The 13,950-nt window shown below is 42.2% G+C and overlaps 2 protein-coding genes across 7 annotated transcripts in view; one reads left to right on the forward strand and one right to left on the reverse strand.

Annotated features, from left to right (window-relative positions):
* The window catches only part of SPIRE1 (spire type actin nucleation factor 1), a 206,937-nt gene that overhangs the window by 104,846 nt on the left and 88,141 nt on the right, over positions 1–13,950 (forward strand). The window lies entirely within an intron of this gene.
* PRELID3A (PRELI domain containing 3A) overlaps positions 11,487–13,950 on the reverse strand; it is a 138,653-nt gene continuing 136,189 nt past the window's right edge. The window contains exon 6 of the mRNA XM_060028635.1: positions 11,487–11,550. Coding sequence (XP_059884618.1) covers positions 11,545–11,550 — 6 coding nt within the window. The 3' untranslated portion in view covers positions 11,487–11,544. The remainder of the gene's footprint in view (positions 11,551–13,950) is intronic.

Genomic DNA, 13,950 nt, shown 5'->3' on the forward strand with positions numbered 1-13,950 from the left:
GTCCATTTAAAAATAATTTTTGTGTATGATATGATGTAGGGGTCTGTGTTTATTAATTTTCCATATGGATACCTAGTTGTTCCAGCACCATTGGTTGAATTGATATCCTTCCCCCTTTGAACTACTTTGGCATTTTTGTTGAAAATCAGTTGCTCATATAGTGTAGGATTAATTATGGATTCTCTGTTGTTCCATATGCCAATACCATACAGGCTTGATTACTGCAGCTTTTTTGTAAGCCTTGGTATCAGGTAGTGTAAGTCATCCAACTTTGTTCTTCTTTTCCAAAATTGGCTGTTCTAGGTCATTTGCAGTTCCATATGCATTTTTAAATTAGTTTGTTATTTTCTCCAAAAGTCCTAGTAGAGTTTTTATTGGGATTGCATTGACTTTTTCATCAATTTGAAGGAACTGACATTGTAACAATATTTAGTGTTTCAGTCCATGAATTTGGTGTATTTCTCTGCTTACTTAGATCTTTGATTTCTTTCAACAATGCTTTGTAGTTTTTAGTGTTGGGATCTTGCAAATTTTGCTAAGTTGTGTCTTCCAGGGAGTTGTCTATTCATCTGAAGCTATAGATTTCTAAGAACTGCTTTAGTTGCATCCCACAAATTTGTATATATGTTATCATTATCATTAAATATTTTAAAATTTCCCTTGAGATTTCTTCTTTGACCCAAGGGTTTAGAAGTGTGCTGTTTAATTTTTCAGTACTTGGGAATGTTCCAGTTACTTTGTTAGCTGGTTTCTTATTTCATTCCATTGTCAGAAAACATAATCTTTGATATTTCAGTCTTGAAGTTTATTGAGACTTATTTTATTTTTTGGCACAGCATAGGGTCTGTCTTGCTGAACATTCCAGATACACTTGAAAAGAATGATTCTGCAGGTTTGGATTCAATTAATAGTCATATGTACTATGATAAAAGTTGGATAAGCAGAGCAGGGAAAGGTGGCAAGGTTGGAAATGATCAACTCTGGGTGACTAGGAATGTCTCACAGAGCAGGTCACACTGCACTGGGACCTGAGAGATAAGAGTATAGGTAGGATTTGTCAGACAAAAAATGCTATAGGCAGAGGATGACATGAATAAAGAAAGGTACAGCAAAAGGAAAATGACTGAAGTGATAGGCTCTTTGTGGAGCTGTGAACAGAAAAGTTCACTGGGCTCAGAATGTAAAAGACTTAAAATGGCATGTTAAGGAATTTATCAGATGTTCACCTAGAAAATGCTCAGGAAGTAATTTTGAATAAAAGACTAACTCTCATGCATGTGTAAATGGACCTCTTCCCCCCCCCCACACTTAATAAAAGAAAAAAGCATATCTAAATTTCATGGAAAGATTTTTGTTTTTGAGAAGTGACTAACCTCTTTTGAAGGTCTGATTTGCCAAACAAAGGTCACTGTCAGGAATTCTGATCCCTTATCTTTTCATTATCTTCAGCTTTTTCCTTTCCATTTTCTTTTCATCACCATTTAAACATGCTTAAGACTTGTAGTCTTCAAATAAAGTAATTAAAAAAGCCCTACCTCTGCCCTGTCTTCATCTCTAGCTGCTGCCATATATTTCCCTTCCTATTCATAAAAATTTCTGAGTGTACTATTTACACAGGGCACTATTTACTCACCCAGACTGCCCTTGATAAAGTCACCAGTGACCTCTGCCTCCCTAAATCTAGCAGCTGTATCCTAGGCCTCTTCTTACCTCTAATCCACATTCAATGCACAGGACCATGACCTCCTTCTTGAAGTATTTTCTCTCTTTGATTTTTGTGATATCAGAGTCTTTTGATTTCCTCCTTCCCTCCCTTCCTCAATACTCTTGCTCCTTTACAGTCTAGTCCTCTGGCCAGTCATTAAGTGTTTGCTTCTCCATCTCTTGGGTAGTTTTTCTCTGGGGGTTGTCTCATACACTCTCATGAGTTCATGGACCAGTTATTTGCCAAGGAATCCCACTTCATGACCCCAGCTCACAGTCTCTTCGCAGTCCACATAGCTGCCTATCTAACACCTGTGATTGTGTTTCTCATAGGTGTCTGAACTTACCTTTCTCTCAGAAACTCTTTTTCCTCCAGTTTTCCATGTTAGTAAATGGTACCACTCTCTGTACTAACTCAAGCTAGAAACCCAGGAATCACTTTGGTTCCTTTCCCCTCCATTTATTGCATTGCCCAGTCCTATCCCCTATCCATTCCACCCCGCCAAAAGCTCTTCAAATCCTCACCATTTCCATTCTATCCACTCTTATCACCCTGGCCCAAGAAACCATCATCCCTAAGCTGGACACTACTGCAGTAGTCCCCTAGCTAGTCTTATCACAGCTGCTCTAGCCCATTTTGGATCCATTCTCTAATACTATATTTTTTAAGCCATACTGTGTTTTTTAAAATTTTAATTAATAGACTTTATATCTTTTAGGGCAGTTTTACATTAACAGAAAAATTGGTTGGAACGTACAGAGTTCCTATATATCCCTCTCCTCCTCCAGCTTCCCTGATAATTTACATCTTGTATTGGTGTGGTACATTTGTTACAATTGACTAACCAATATTGATACATTATTATTACTATTATTAACTAAAATCCATAGTTTACATTAGGGTTCATTCTTTGTGTTGTACATTCTATGGGTTGTGACACATAAATATGACATGTCCCTCATTAATGTATTATACAGAGCAATTTCACTGCCTCAGAAATCCCTGTGCTCCACCATTTCATCTCTTCCTACCCCCACCCCCGACCCCAACCCTTAGCAGCCACTGATATTTTTACTTTCTCCATAGTTTTGCCTTTTCCAGAATGTCATATAGTTAGAATTTAGCCTTTTCAGATTGGCTTCTTTCACTTAGCAATCTACTTTTAAGTTTCCTCCATGTCTTTGTAGTTTGACAGCTCTCTTTTTCTTTGAATAATAATAGTCCATTGTATTGATTTACCATAGTTTATCCATTCACCTATTGAAGAACATCTTGGTTGCTTCCAAGTTTTGGCAGTTATGAATAAAGTTACTCTAAACATTTGTGTGGACATGAGTTTTCAACTTATTTGAGTAAATACCAAGGAGTGCAGTTGCTTGATTGTATGTTAAGAGCATGTTCAGTTGTGTGAGAAACTGCCAAAATGTTTTCCACATTGACTGAACCATTTTGTATTCCCACCAACCATTAATGAGAGTTCCTGTTGCCCCACATTCTCATCAGCATTTGATGATGCCACTGTTTTGGATTTTAGCCATTCTAGTAGGCTTATAGTGGGATCTCATTGTGTTTTGTTTTTTTTTTTTTTTTTGCAGTATGCGGGCCTCTCACTGTTGTGACCTCTCCCGTTGCGGAGCACAGGCTCCAGACGGGCAGGTTCAGCAGCCACGGCTCACGGGCCCAGCCGCTCCACGACATATGGGATCTTCCCAGACCGGGGCACGAACCCATGTCCCCTGCATCAGCAGGCGGACTCTCAACCACTGCGCCACCAGGGAAGCCCCGATCTCATTGTTTTAATTTGCAACTGCCTGATGACATACGATTTTTTTTAACATTCTTTTTTATATTCTTTTCCGTTATGGTTTATCATAGGATATTGACTATATTGATAGTTCCCTGTGATATACAGTAGGACCTTGTTGTATTTCCATTCTATACGTAATACTTTGCATTTGCTAACACCAAACTCCCAAGCCATCCTTTCCTGCCTCCCCCTTGGCAACCACAAGTCTGTACTCTTTGTGAGTCTGTTCCTGTTTCATAGATAGGTTCATTTGTGTCATGTTTCAGATTCCACATATAAGTGATATCATATGGTAGTTGTCTTTCTCTTTCTGACTTTACTTAGTGTGGTAATCTCTAAGTCCATCCATGTTGTTGCAAATGGCATTACTTCATTCTTTTTTATGGCTGAGTAGTATTCCATTGAGTGTATCATATCTTCTTTATCCATTCATCCATTGATGGACATTTAGGTTGTTTCCATGTCTTGGCTATTGTGAATAGTGCTGCTATGAACATTGGGGTTTATGTATCTTTTTGAATTATAGTTTTGTCCAGATATATGCCCAGGAGTGGGATTGCTGGATCACATGGCAACTCTATTTTGAGCTTTTTGAGGAACCTCCATACTGTTTTTCATAGTGGCTGCACCAACTTACATTCCCACCAACAGTGTAGGAGGGTTTCCTTTTCTCCACACCCTCTCCAGCATTTGTTATTTGTAGTCTTTTTAATGATGGCCATCTGACCAGCGTGTGGTGGTACCTCATAGTTTAGATTTGCTTTTCTTTAATAATTAGCAATGTTGAGCATCTTTTCATGTGCCTGTTGGCCATCTGTGTGTCTTTTTTGGAGAAATGTCTATGTAGGTCTTCTGCCCATTTTTCTATTGGGTTGTAAGTATTTTTGTTGTTGAGTTGTGTGAGCTGTTCATGTATTTTGGATTGTATTAAGCCCTTGTCAGTTGCATCATTTGCAGATATTTTCTCCTAGTCCATAGGCTGCTTTTCATTTCATTTATGATGTCCTTTGTTGTACAAAAGCTTGTAAGTTTGATTAGGTCCCATTTGTTCGTTTTTGCTTTTATTTATATTGCCTTGGGAGACTCACCTAAGAAAACATTGGTACGAGTTATGATGACATGATCTTGAGCATCATTTCATATGCTCTTTGCCATCTATATATCTTCTTTGGTGAGGTATCTGTTCTGGTTACTTGTGCATTTTGTAATTGGATAATTTTTTATAAAGCGTTTTTTTAAAAAATTAATTTATTTTATTTTATTTATTTTTGGCTGTGTTGGTCTTCGTTGCTCTGCACGGGCCTCTAGTTGCAGCGAGTGGGGGCTACTCTTCGTCGCAGTGCGCGGGCTTCTCATTGTGGTGGCTTCTCTTGTTGCGGAGCACAGGCTCTAGGCGTGCAGGCTTCAGTAGTTGTGGCTCGCGGGCTCTAGAGCGCAGGCTCAGTAGTTGTGGCGCATGGGCTTAGTTGCTCTGCGGCATGTGGGATCTTCCCAGACCAGGGATCGAACCCATGTCCCCTGCATTGGGAGGCGGATTCTCAACCACTGCATCACCAGGGAAGTCCTAAAATTTATTTTCTTAATGAAGGCTTCCTTGATCTTCAGACTAGATTAGGGCTCCCTATTAAATTATGCTCACATGACACCCTTCCTTTTTTATTATAATGTGTAGCACAATCATTTGTCTTATTTATTATTGTTTTCCCTAGGACAAAAGCTTTTTGAAGGCCAGAGACCTCATCTATTCCTTCATCGCCACATATACTTAATTCTTAGTAAATATCTGTTGACTGAATTAATGAGTGAAGGGAAGGGCGCTAAGTACACTGGACATTAGCTAGATTAACTAATAGAAAACTAGGCTTCTGGGGGATAAGTTTTACTAGATATGAGTGTACCACAGTTAGTATTTAGAGATTGTAACAGGAAATTTTAGTAAGTCTTTTGTAGTATTTTTGTGAGCAAGATGGATAAGTGTCAGGTCAGTATTTACAAAGGTAGATTGTAATCGATGTCAGCATGGGAAAAATGTCTCTGGTTTTCTGAAGGTCTTCTTGGTTGGAACTCTCCTATTTAATATTTAAATCACTTTCCTGAAGCCTCAGAAGGCATACCCAAATTGGTATATTTTGTAAGTTTAGGAGTGATAGATAATGAATTAGATGGTGGACTCTAGATTTTAAGTGATTTTCCTAAGCTAAAATGATTAGTCAAAATAAATAGGATAAAATAGATTTGAGAAAAATGTAAAACCCTTTACCATGTCTTAAAAAAAAATCTTTACAAATGCAGGCTAAGAGAGAAAGATGTTTAACTAATATGTGATCGTCCTGACTTGGCTACTGTGGTTGACTGTAAACCCAGGGTATCAGCAATTTAATGAGTTGACCAGAAATCTGAATAGCAAACAGGGTATAGTTATAGAAGCATGTGGTGTGCAGTGAGGAAGGTGCTCATTTGGTATATTCTCTGATGATTGTACTGCACATGGAATAGGATTTAATTTTGGATGCCACATTTTAGACAAACATTGGCAGACTAGGAGATGTTCACATGTGAAGCTTTGTGGTATAGTAGAATTCTGGGTATGGAATTTCATATGTACCAAGGCCAGTTTGGAGTCCCCGCTGGCTTTGTTACTTGTTAACTGTCTGACGATTAGCAATTTATTGACTCTCTTTCAAGCTCAGTCCCGTTGTCTTTAAAATGTGGATAATGTCTTAACAGGATTGTGATGAATAAAGGAAAACATGCTTAATAAAATGCTATACAGATATAAGCAAGTCCCATTTGTCTCATTGGCAAGGGGACTTGAAGAGATGAAGAAACTTTTTGTTTTACTTTTTAGGCTGGCGGCGGGGGGTGTTTTTTGGCAGTGAGGCAGGATGGTGATGGCAAGAGCAGCTATTGTTTGTTGGTGTTAGCTCAAGTGCCAGATGCTGTGCTTGACACCCTTGATATGGGTCATTCCCATTTCATCAGATTTGGCATTAAAGGCTTTTGTGCTACTGCAGTTTACACGTTCAACAAAGATTTTAAAGCATATACTCTGTGTAAAGCAAAGTGCTAGGCATTGTAGCAAATACCAGGAAGAATCATACTTGACCCCTGTCCTAGAGAAGTTTACATTTTAGTAAAGGAGACAGATACAGACTCAAATATTTTTAGGAAGTACAAGTCAACATGAAGAGGGGCCAGATGAAGGGTGGTGTGGTCAGAGGAAGATGGGATATGGGTTTGGTGGGCTTGTAGCTAACCTTGAGTGGTCACACGAAGCACGGTGTTAGCGCGTGGTGTCCTGTGTGAGGCTGCCCTCGGGATGGCATGGCTGGGTCTGAGGCCAGGGACCAGGGACCAGGCAGTTCCATTCCTGTGTCTTGTTACTCCAGAGCCATGGGCTTCATAGACGCCTGTCATTAGCTGAGAGGTAATTAGGCATGACGTAGCAGCCTTAAATTTTGGAATGTGTGGTTTTATTTAATACGTTCTTCTCCCACCCTTTGTCAATCAGTTAGGCTTAAAAACCACAGTTTTCTGTGCTTCACTTGTTCCATTTAACGTTAAGGTTTTATACTGCACTTCCTGCTCACTTTAATGAATGTTAGAGGTGCCACTGTGACAGGACATGACTGATGATTTTCCAGCTGTTTGGAGACTGGTGACTCAGATTAATATTTCAGATCTGACACTGCTCTTTCTCTTGGATTTTCTTAACATTTCCACAAGTTTTGGAAAATGAGCTTCTAAAATTAGTATAAATAAGTATATATTTAGGCAAGCTGGTATGTCCAGGTACTATTATGTTTCAGTTATTTTTTGGATGGTCACCCTTTATCCCCAGCTCAAGACTGTGTGAAGAACTAGGTATATGTTTCTCTAGCAAAGGGCTAGAGGTTCCCTTAGTCCATGAAAGTGGTGAGTCACCTGGTGTACATGTCAGCCTAATAATGCCCAGCCTTGTTATGCTATGTTTCTAAGAGGTTGGGTTAAATATAGGACTGCCGCATGGCTCAGATTTAAATCAGGAATGGTGAATAGGTTTGGGACATTTAAACCAGGTTGGGCATAGTTTATCCTTGAGCTAAGAGACCCTCCAAAACGTTTCAGAGCTGTTTGGGGCTGGGATGCCACCAGGTGGCATGGCTTCTGTCCATAAAATCTGTATCCAGCTGTCAACCATACATGTCCACTTCCATAATGGAAGGAATTTATATTTTGATTAATTCATTTATTAACTATTGAGTCTTTGCTCTTTATAAAATAATGTTAAGATATAAAGATGAATCATATAAGATTTTGCCATCAAGGAGCTTAGTCTTGTTGGGGGATTAAGATATATACATAATTAACCGTAATCCAAGTTTAAAAAGTGAAACGTAAGCACATAAGGGTGTAAGTGAATGTCATGGCTAGTCTGAAGAAAAAATTACTGTTTTCATCTAGGAAAAAAGGGTAGGTAGAGACTGTGATGTGATGGTAAAATCAGGGTTAACGAGTCTTCCATGGAGGAGATTGCTTTGAGTAGGGGGATGGAAAAATGAGTAGGATTTGGACATACAAAAATACAGGGGAAAAACCATGTAGAAAGTAGGAATGATGCTGAATACTAGCATAGGGACAAAGTGTAGAGCATTTAAAGGAAAGAATAAGAAATTAGTATATTCGGATAACAGCGCTCATGAGTGATAATAAAAGAAAATTAGGTTGAAAAGTTATAGCAAGATGAGAAAAATGTTATGAGTGGATTTGTCATTTAAGATCTACTCACCCACCCTGGGAATGTCTAGAAGACACATCTTTTACCATGATTGTGAGAAATAAATTTATGAGGGTCACCCTGGTACCCTTGAAGAGCTTTATGATCATCCTTCTTCGTAGGTTAGATCTTACAGAGGGGGGACTGCAGTCACTGAATTGGGAAACCTAAAGGCAATGGGAATAACTGGATCCTGCGGTGGTAGCACTTAGCCACACTCACAAGGCACGATGGGTGTGGTCACCATAATACACTGCAGAGTCAAAGCAGCATTTATTTACTTATTTTTATTTTTTTTTTTTTGTGGTACGCGGGCCTCTCACTGTTGTGGCCTCTCCCGTTGCGGAGCACAGGCTCCGGACGCGCAGCCTCAGCAGCCATGGCTCACGGGCCCAACCACTCCGCGGCATGTGGGATCTTCCCGGACCAGGGCTCGAACCCGTGTCCCCTGCATTGGCAGGCAGATTCTTAACCACTGTGCCACAAGGGAAGCCCTATTTACTTATTTTTTAAAGCAGCATTTAGAATACTCTGACTCCCAGAGACCTATGGCATTAGCTACTTGATCATGGTGTTCTTAGACGTGACATAGATAGGAAGGAAGCCCACTAAATTCTCACTTGATAGGTATAAACAGAAAAGTTCTAGGTTAAGTGAACAGAAGTCTAACTTTTGAATCATAAAAACTGAGAGTCATGGCTTCTCAATCAATTCCCAGACTTGAGCCGTTTACAAGCCCAGAATCCTTTGAATGAAGGAGAGTCGAGGTCCCCTTGGGGAGAGGACCCCAATATGCTGCCAGATATTTACATTGTTCATCTTTCTCCCAGCCTTCCCCAAAGGGACCTACAGCCTTTTACCAGGGTAACTGAGCATTGGAGAAGAGGAAACAAGCAGACCTTTTGGGGACTACTGGACACTGGCTCTGAACTGACACTGATTCTAGGAGACTCAAAATGTGACCTCAGTATAGCAGTTAGAACAGTGCTTATGGAGGTCGGATGATCACTAGAGTTTTAGTTCAGATCTGTCTCACAGTGAGGCCAGTGCGCTCCTGAACCCATCCTGAATCTGGTTATTTCCCCAGTCATCTCTTCAGTTCTCGTGTGCATAGACATCCTCACAGGTCTGGTTTCCCTGACCTGTGAAGTAAGGGCTGGTATGTGGGGAAGACCAAGTAGAAGCCAGCAGAGTGGCCTCTACCTAGGAAAGTAGTACATCAAAAGCAACAACGCCGCATTCCTGGAGGAACTGCGGAGATTAGTGTTACCATCCAGGACTTGAAAGATGCAGGCCTGCTGACTCCCACCACAGCTTCATTCAACCTGCCTATTTGGCTTGTGCAGAAGAGAGATGGATCTTGGAGAATGACATTAGATAATTTTAAGTTTAACCAGGTGGTGGCTCCAGTTGCAGCTGCTGTACCAGATGTGGCTTCATTGCTTGGGCAACTTACACATCCCCTGGCACCTAGTATACAGCTATTGACCTGACAAATGCCTTTCTCGCCGTACCTGTCAGTAAAGACCACTAGAAGCAGTTTGCTTTCATCTGGCAAGGCCAGCACTGCACCTTCACTGACCTACCTCAGGGGTGTATCAGCTCTCCAGCCCTGTGTCATAATTTAGTTCACAGGGGTCCTGATTGCCTTTCTCTTCCACAAGATACCACACTGGCCCATTACTCCTGACATTATGCTGATTGGATCTAGTGAGTGAGAAGTAGCACCTATGCCAAACTTACTGGCAAGACATTTGTGTGTCAGAGGGTGGGAAATAAATCTGACAAAAATTCATGGGCCGTCTGCCTCAGTGAAATTTCTAGGGGTCCAGTGGTGTGGGGCATGTCAAGATAACCCTTCCAAGGCCCCTCCTGCAACCAAAAAAGAGGCACAATGCCTGGTGGCCTCTTTGGACTTTGAAGGCAACATATTCTTCACTTGAGTGCTACTCCAGCCCGTTTACCAAGTGACACAGAAAACTGCTAGTTGTGAGTGGAGTCCTTGCCCCACGACACACACTATCTTCTCTGTTTCAGTCCCTGCCTGTGGCCTCATGGGGCGTTGCCCACAGTCAGTTGACTGAGGAAGAGAAAATTCAGGCCAGATAGACAGATGGTTCTGCCTGGCCTGCAGGCACCAGCTGCAGCACTGCCGCCCGTCTCTGGGACACCCTCAAAGGACAGGGGTGAGCAGAAGCCTTCCTGGTGGGCAGAACTTCCAGCAGTGCACCTGGTTGTTCCTTGAAAGAGAAATGGTCAGAGGCACAACTGTACACCGAGCCCTGGGCTGTGACTTGATGGTCAGGAACTTGGAAGGAACATGACTGGAAAGTTGGTGACAAGGAAATTTGGGGAGAGGTATGTGCATAGACCTCCCTGAATGGGCAAAAAACATGAAGATATGTGTGTCCCATGTGAATGCTCACCAAAGAGTGACCTCAGCAGAGGAGGATTTTAATATTCAAGTGGATAGGATGACCCGTTGTATGGACACCACCCAGCCACCCCTGTCATCACCAGTGGGCTCATGAACGTGGCTACAGGGGCAGGGGTGGGGGTTACACATGGATTTCCACTCACCCAAGGCTCACCTGGCTATGGCCACCACTGAGTGCCCAGTCTGAAGCAGCAGACACCAGCACTGAGTCCCCAGTATGGCATCATTCCCCAGGGTGACCAGCCAGCTACCTGGTGGCAGGTTGATTACGTTGGACCACTTCCATCATGGAAGGGGCAGTATTCTGTCCTTCTTGGAAGACACATTTACTCTGGGTATGGAGTTACCTTCCCTCATGCAGTGCTTCTTCCAAAACTCCCATCCATGGACTTACAGATTGCCATCATGGAGTCCACACAGCATTGCTTCTGATCAAGGAACTCTCTTCACAGCAAATGAAGTATGGCAGTGGGCCCCTGCCCATGGAATTCACTGGTCTTACTCTGTTCCCCACGGTCCTGAAGCAGCAGTCGTGATAGAATGGTGGAATGGCCTTTTGAAAGACTCTGTTACAGTGACAGCTAGGTGGCTGTCCCTTGCAGGGCTGGGGCAGGGTTCTCCAATATATGGTGCTGTTTTTCTCAAAGTCAGGAATCAAGGGGTAGAAATGGGAGGGCCACCACTCACCATTGCCTCTAGTGACCCACAGCGACATTTTTGCTTCCTGTTCCTGCTCTGCCTCTGCTCTGCTGGCCTGAAGGTCCTAATTCCATCAGGAGACACAACAATGAGTCCATTGAATTGGAAGTTAAGACTGCTTCTCATCCACTTCAGGTTCCTCATTCCTGTGAATCAGCAGGCAAAGGAGGAGTTACTGTGCTGTCTGGGGTGACTGGGCCTGATTCCCAAGGGGAGATTGGGCTGCTCCTCCTCAGTGGAGCTAAGGAAGAGTATGTCTGGAATACAGGAGAGCCCTTAAGCTGTCTCTTAGAATTACCATGCCCTGTGATTAAAACCAGGGGAGGACCACAACCCAATCCAGGCAGGACTGCTAATGGCAGGAATGAAGGTTTATGTCACACCACCAAGGAAAGAACTACGACCAGCTGAGGTGCTTACTAAAGGCAAAGGGAATGTGGAATGGATACTGGAAGAAGGTGGTTATAAATACCATCTATGACCACATGACCAGTTACAGACCCGAGGACTGCAATTGTCATGAGTATTTCCTCCTTATTTCGTTTGAGTATGTATGTATGTGTATCTCAAGTATCTCTGTTTTCTTCCCTCTCTGATCCCTTTATTATGTAACATAAGATGTATTGATTTTATACATAATACTTAGGTTTTACATTTAAAGTTGTGGGATATCAAAGGAGAAGAGTAAAAATCACTCAAGGAGTTTGATCCTCTTGTGAAGGTGTTAGTGATTTTTGGTTGTATGCGAGAGAGTTGTGTCATGTTAGGTGGAATTGTGACCTTGTTATTGTCTTCTTTTGGTGATGAAGGTTTAAGGAGACCTTTATGAGTGCCAAGTTGACAAGGAATTAGTTTTATGTGTCAACTTGACTGAGTCATGGGCTGCCCAGATATTTGAACAAGCATTATTCTAGGTGTTTCCATGAAGGTGTTTTTGAATGAGATTAACATTTAAATCAGTAGACTGAGCAAAGCAGATTGTCCTTCCTAATGTGGATGGGCCTCATCCAATCTGTTGAAGGCCTGAATAGAACAAAAAGCTGACCTCCTGTTGAGTAAGAGAGAAAATTTTTCCTGATGGCTTTTGGACTGGAACATTGGCTTTTTTTCCTGCCTTTGGAGTCAAATTGAAATACTGGCTCTTCCTGGGTCTCAAGCTTGCTGGCCTTTGGACTGGGAACCATTCCATCGGCTCTTCTGGGTCTCCAGCCTCCTAACTCACCCTGCAGATTTGGGACTTATTGGTCTCCATGACTGCATGAGCCAATTCCTTATGGTAAATCACTTTCTGTATAAATATATACATCCTATTGGTTCTCTCTAGAGAGCCCTGACCTAATACACATTTGGTTAATCCTGACTGATATAGATTTAGTCACTGCTAGGTTAAATCGTTTGAAACCACTTTGGAAAGATTAATCCTGCATGACTGTATACGATGAATAGAAATGAAGAGATACTGGGGAAAGGAAGACCAGTTAAGCTCTTTCAGCTACCTAGGCAACAAGTTTCTCTGAGCTAGAAATATAAGTTAAGGAAACAGCAGAGCACATATCATATTTGTAGAACTGGTAATGGATAAAAGTACTTTGCAACAGACCGTGGAAGAGAGTAGAATGTGTGAACTCTGAGGAACTCCATCATTTATGCAGCTGCAGGAGAAGGTACCTACAGGCAGACTGAGGAGGAGGAGCTGTTGAGTTGAGAGGAAATCAGAAGTCCAGAGTCTTAGAACAGAAGACTGTTGTCAGTTGTGTCTGATGCCACTGAACAGCCATTTGGGATGAGGACAGAGTTGTTCAATAGTTTTGGCATATAGAGATTGTTTGTGATTTTACCTGTGGTTTCAGGGGCTTCAAAAGATTAGATGCCACACTGGAATGGCTTAAACAGTGAATAGAAGGAGAGAAAAGAGAGACAGAATATGTGAGACGGCCCCTCATGAGAAGCTTTGCTGGGAAAGGGAGCACAGAAACGGGATTGTGGCTGTAGGGGCATGCTCTGGAGGGAGAGTGGGATTGACCTTTGACAGGAAGAGAGACACTTCCTCCACTGTGAAAGGAAGGAAGGACAAAGTAAGTGTAGATGCCTATCATATGCGTTTGAAGGTGGGAAAATGAGTGCATTTTCATGTAGGGACTTTCACTTTGCAGTGGAGTATGAAGGAGAGTTATCAGCTGAGACCCAGAGAGGCAGAAGGGGTGTTGGAGGTCTGCAGAGTTGAGGAACAGACGGCCCCTTGAGGGAAAGTCCTGAGTGGGGATGGGGATGAAGCTTTCTGGGCAGCTCTGGGGTCTTTGCTGAGGTTGGAAGCCATCATTGGTGTTGGTATTTACTGTGGATTCTTTTTTTCAGCTCGGGTGGGGGTGGGGTAGGGATATAGATGACTAGATTCATCCAAGCACGTAAGACTCTCAGTTACACGTAACTTCTATGCGAGAATAATTGCATTAAGACCTTCTCGGCCTTGGGACTTCCACGGTGGTCCAGTGGCTAAGACTCTGCACTCCCAATGCAGGGGGCCTAGGTTCGATACCTGGTCAGGG

The sequence above is a fragment of the Delphinus delphis genome, chromosome 13 (genome assembly GCF_949987515.2).
Source record: "Delphinus delphis chromosome 13, mDelDel1.2, whole genome shotgun sequence".
NCBI classification, from domain to species: domain Eukaryota; kingdom Metazoa; phylum Chordata; class Mammalia; order Artiodactyla; family Delphinidae; genus Delphinus; species Delphinus delphis.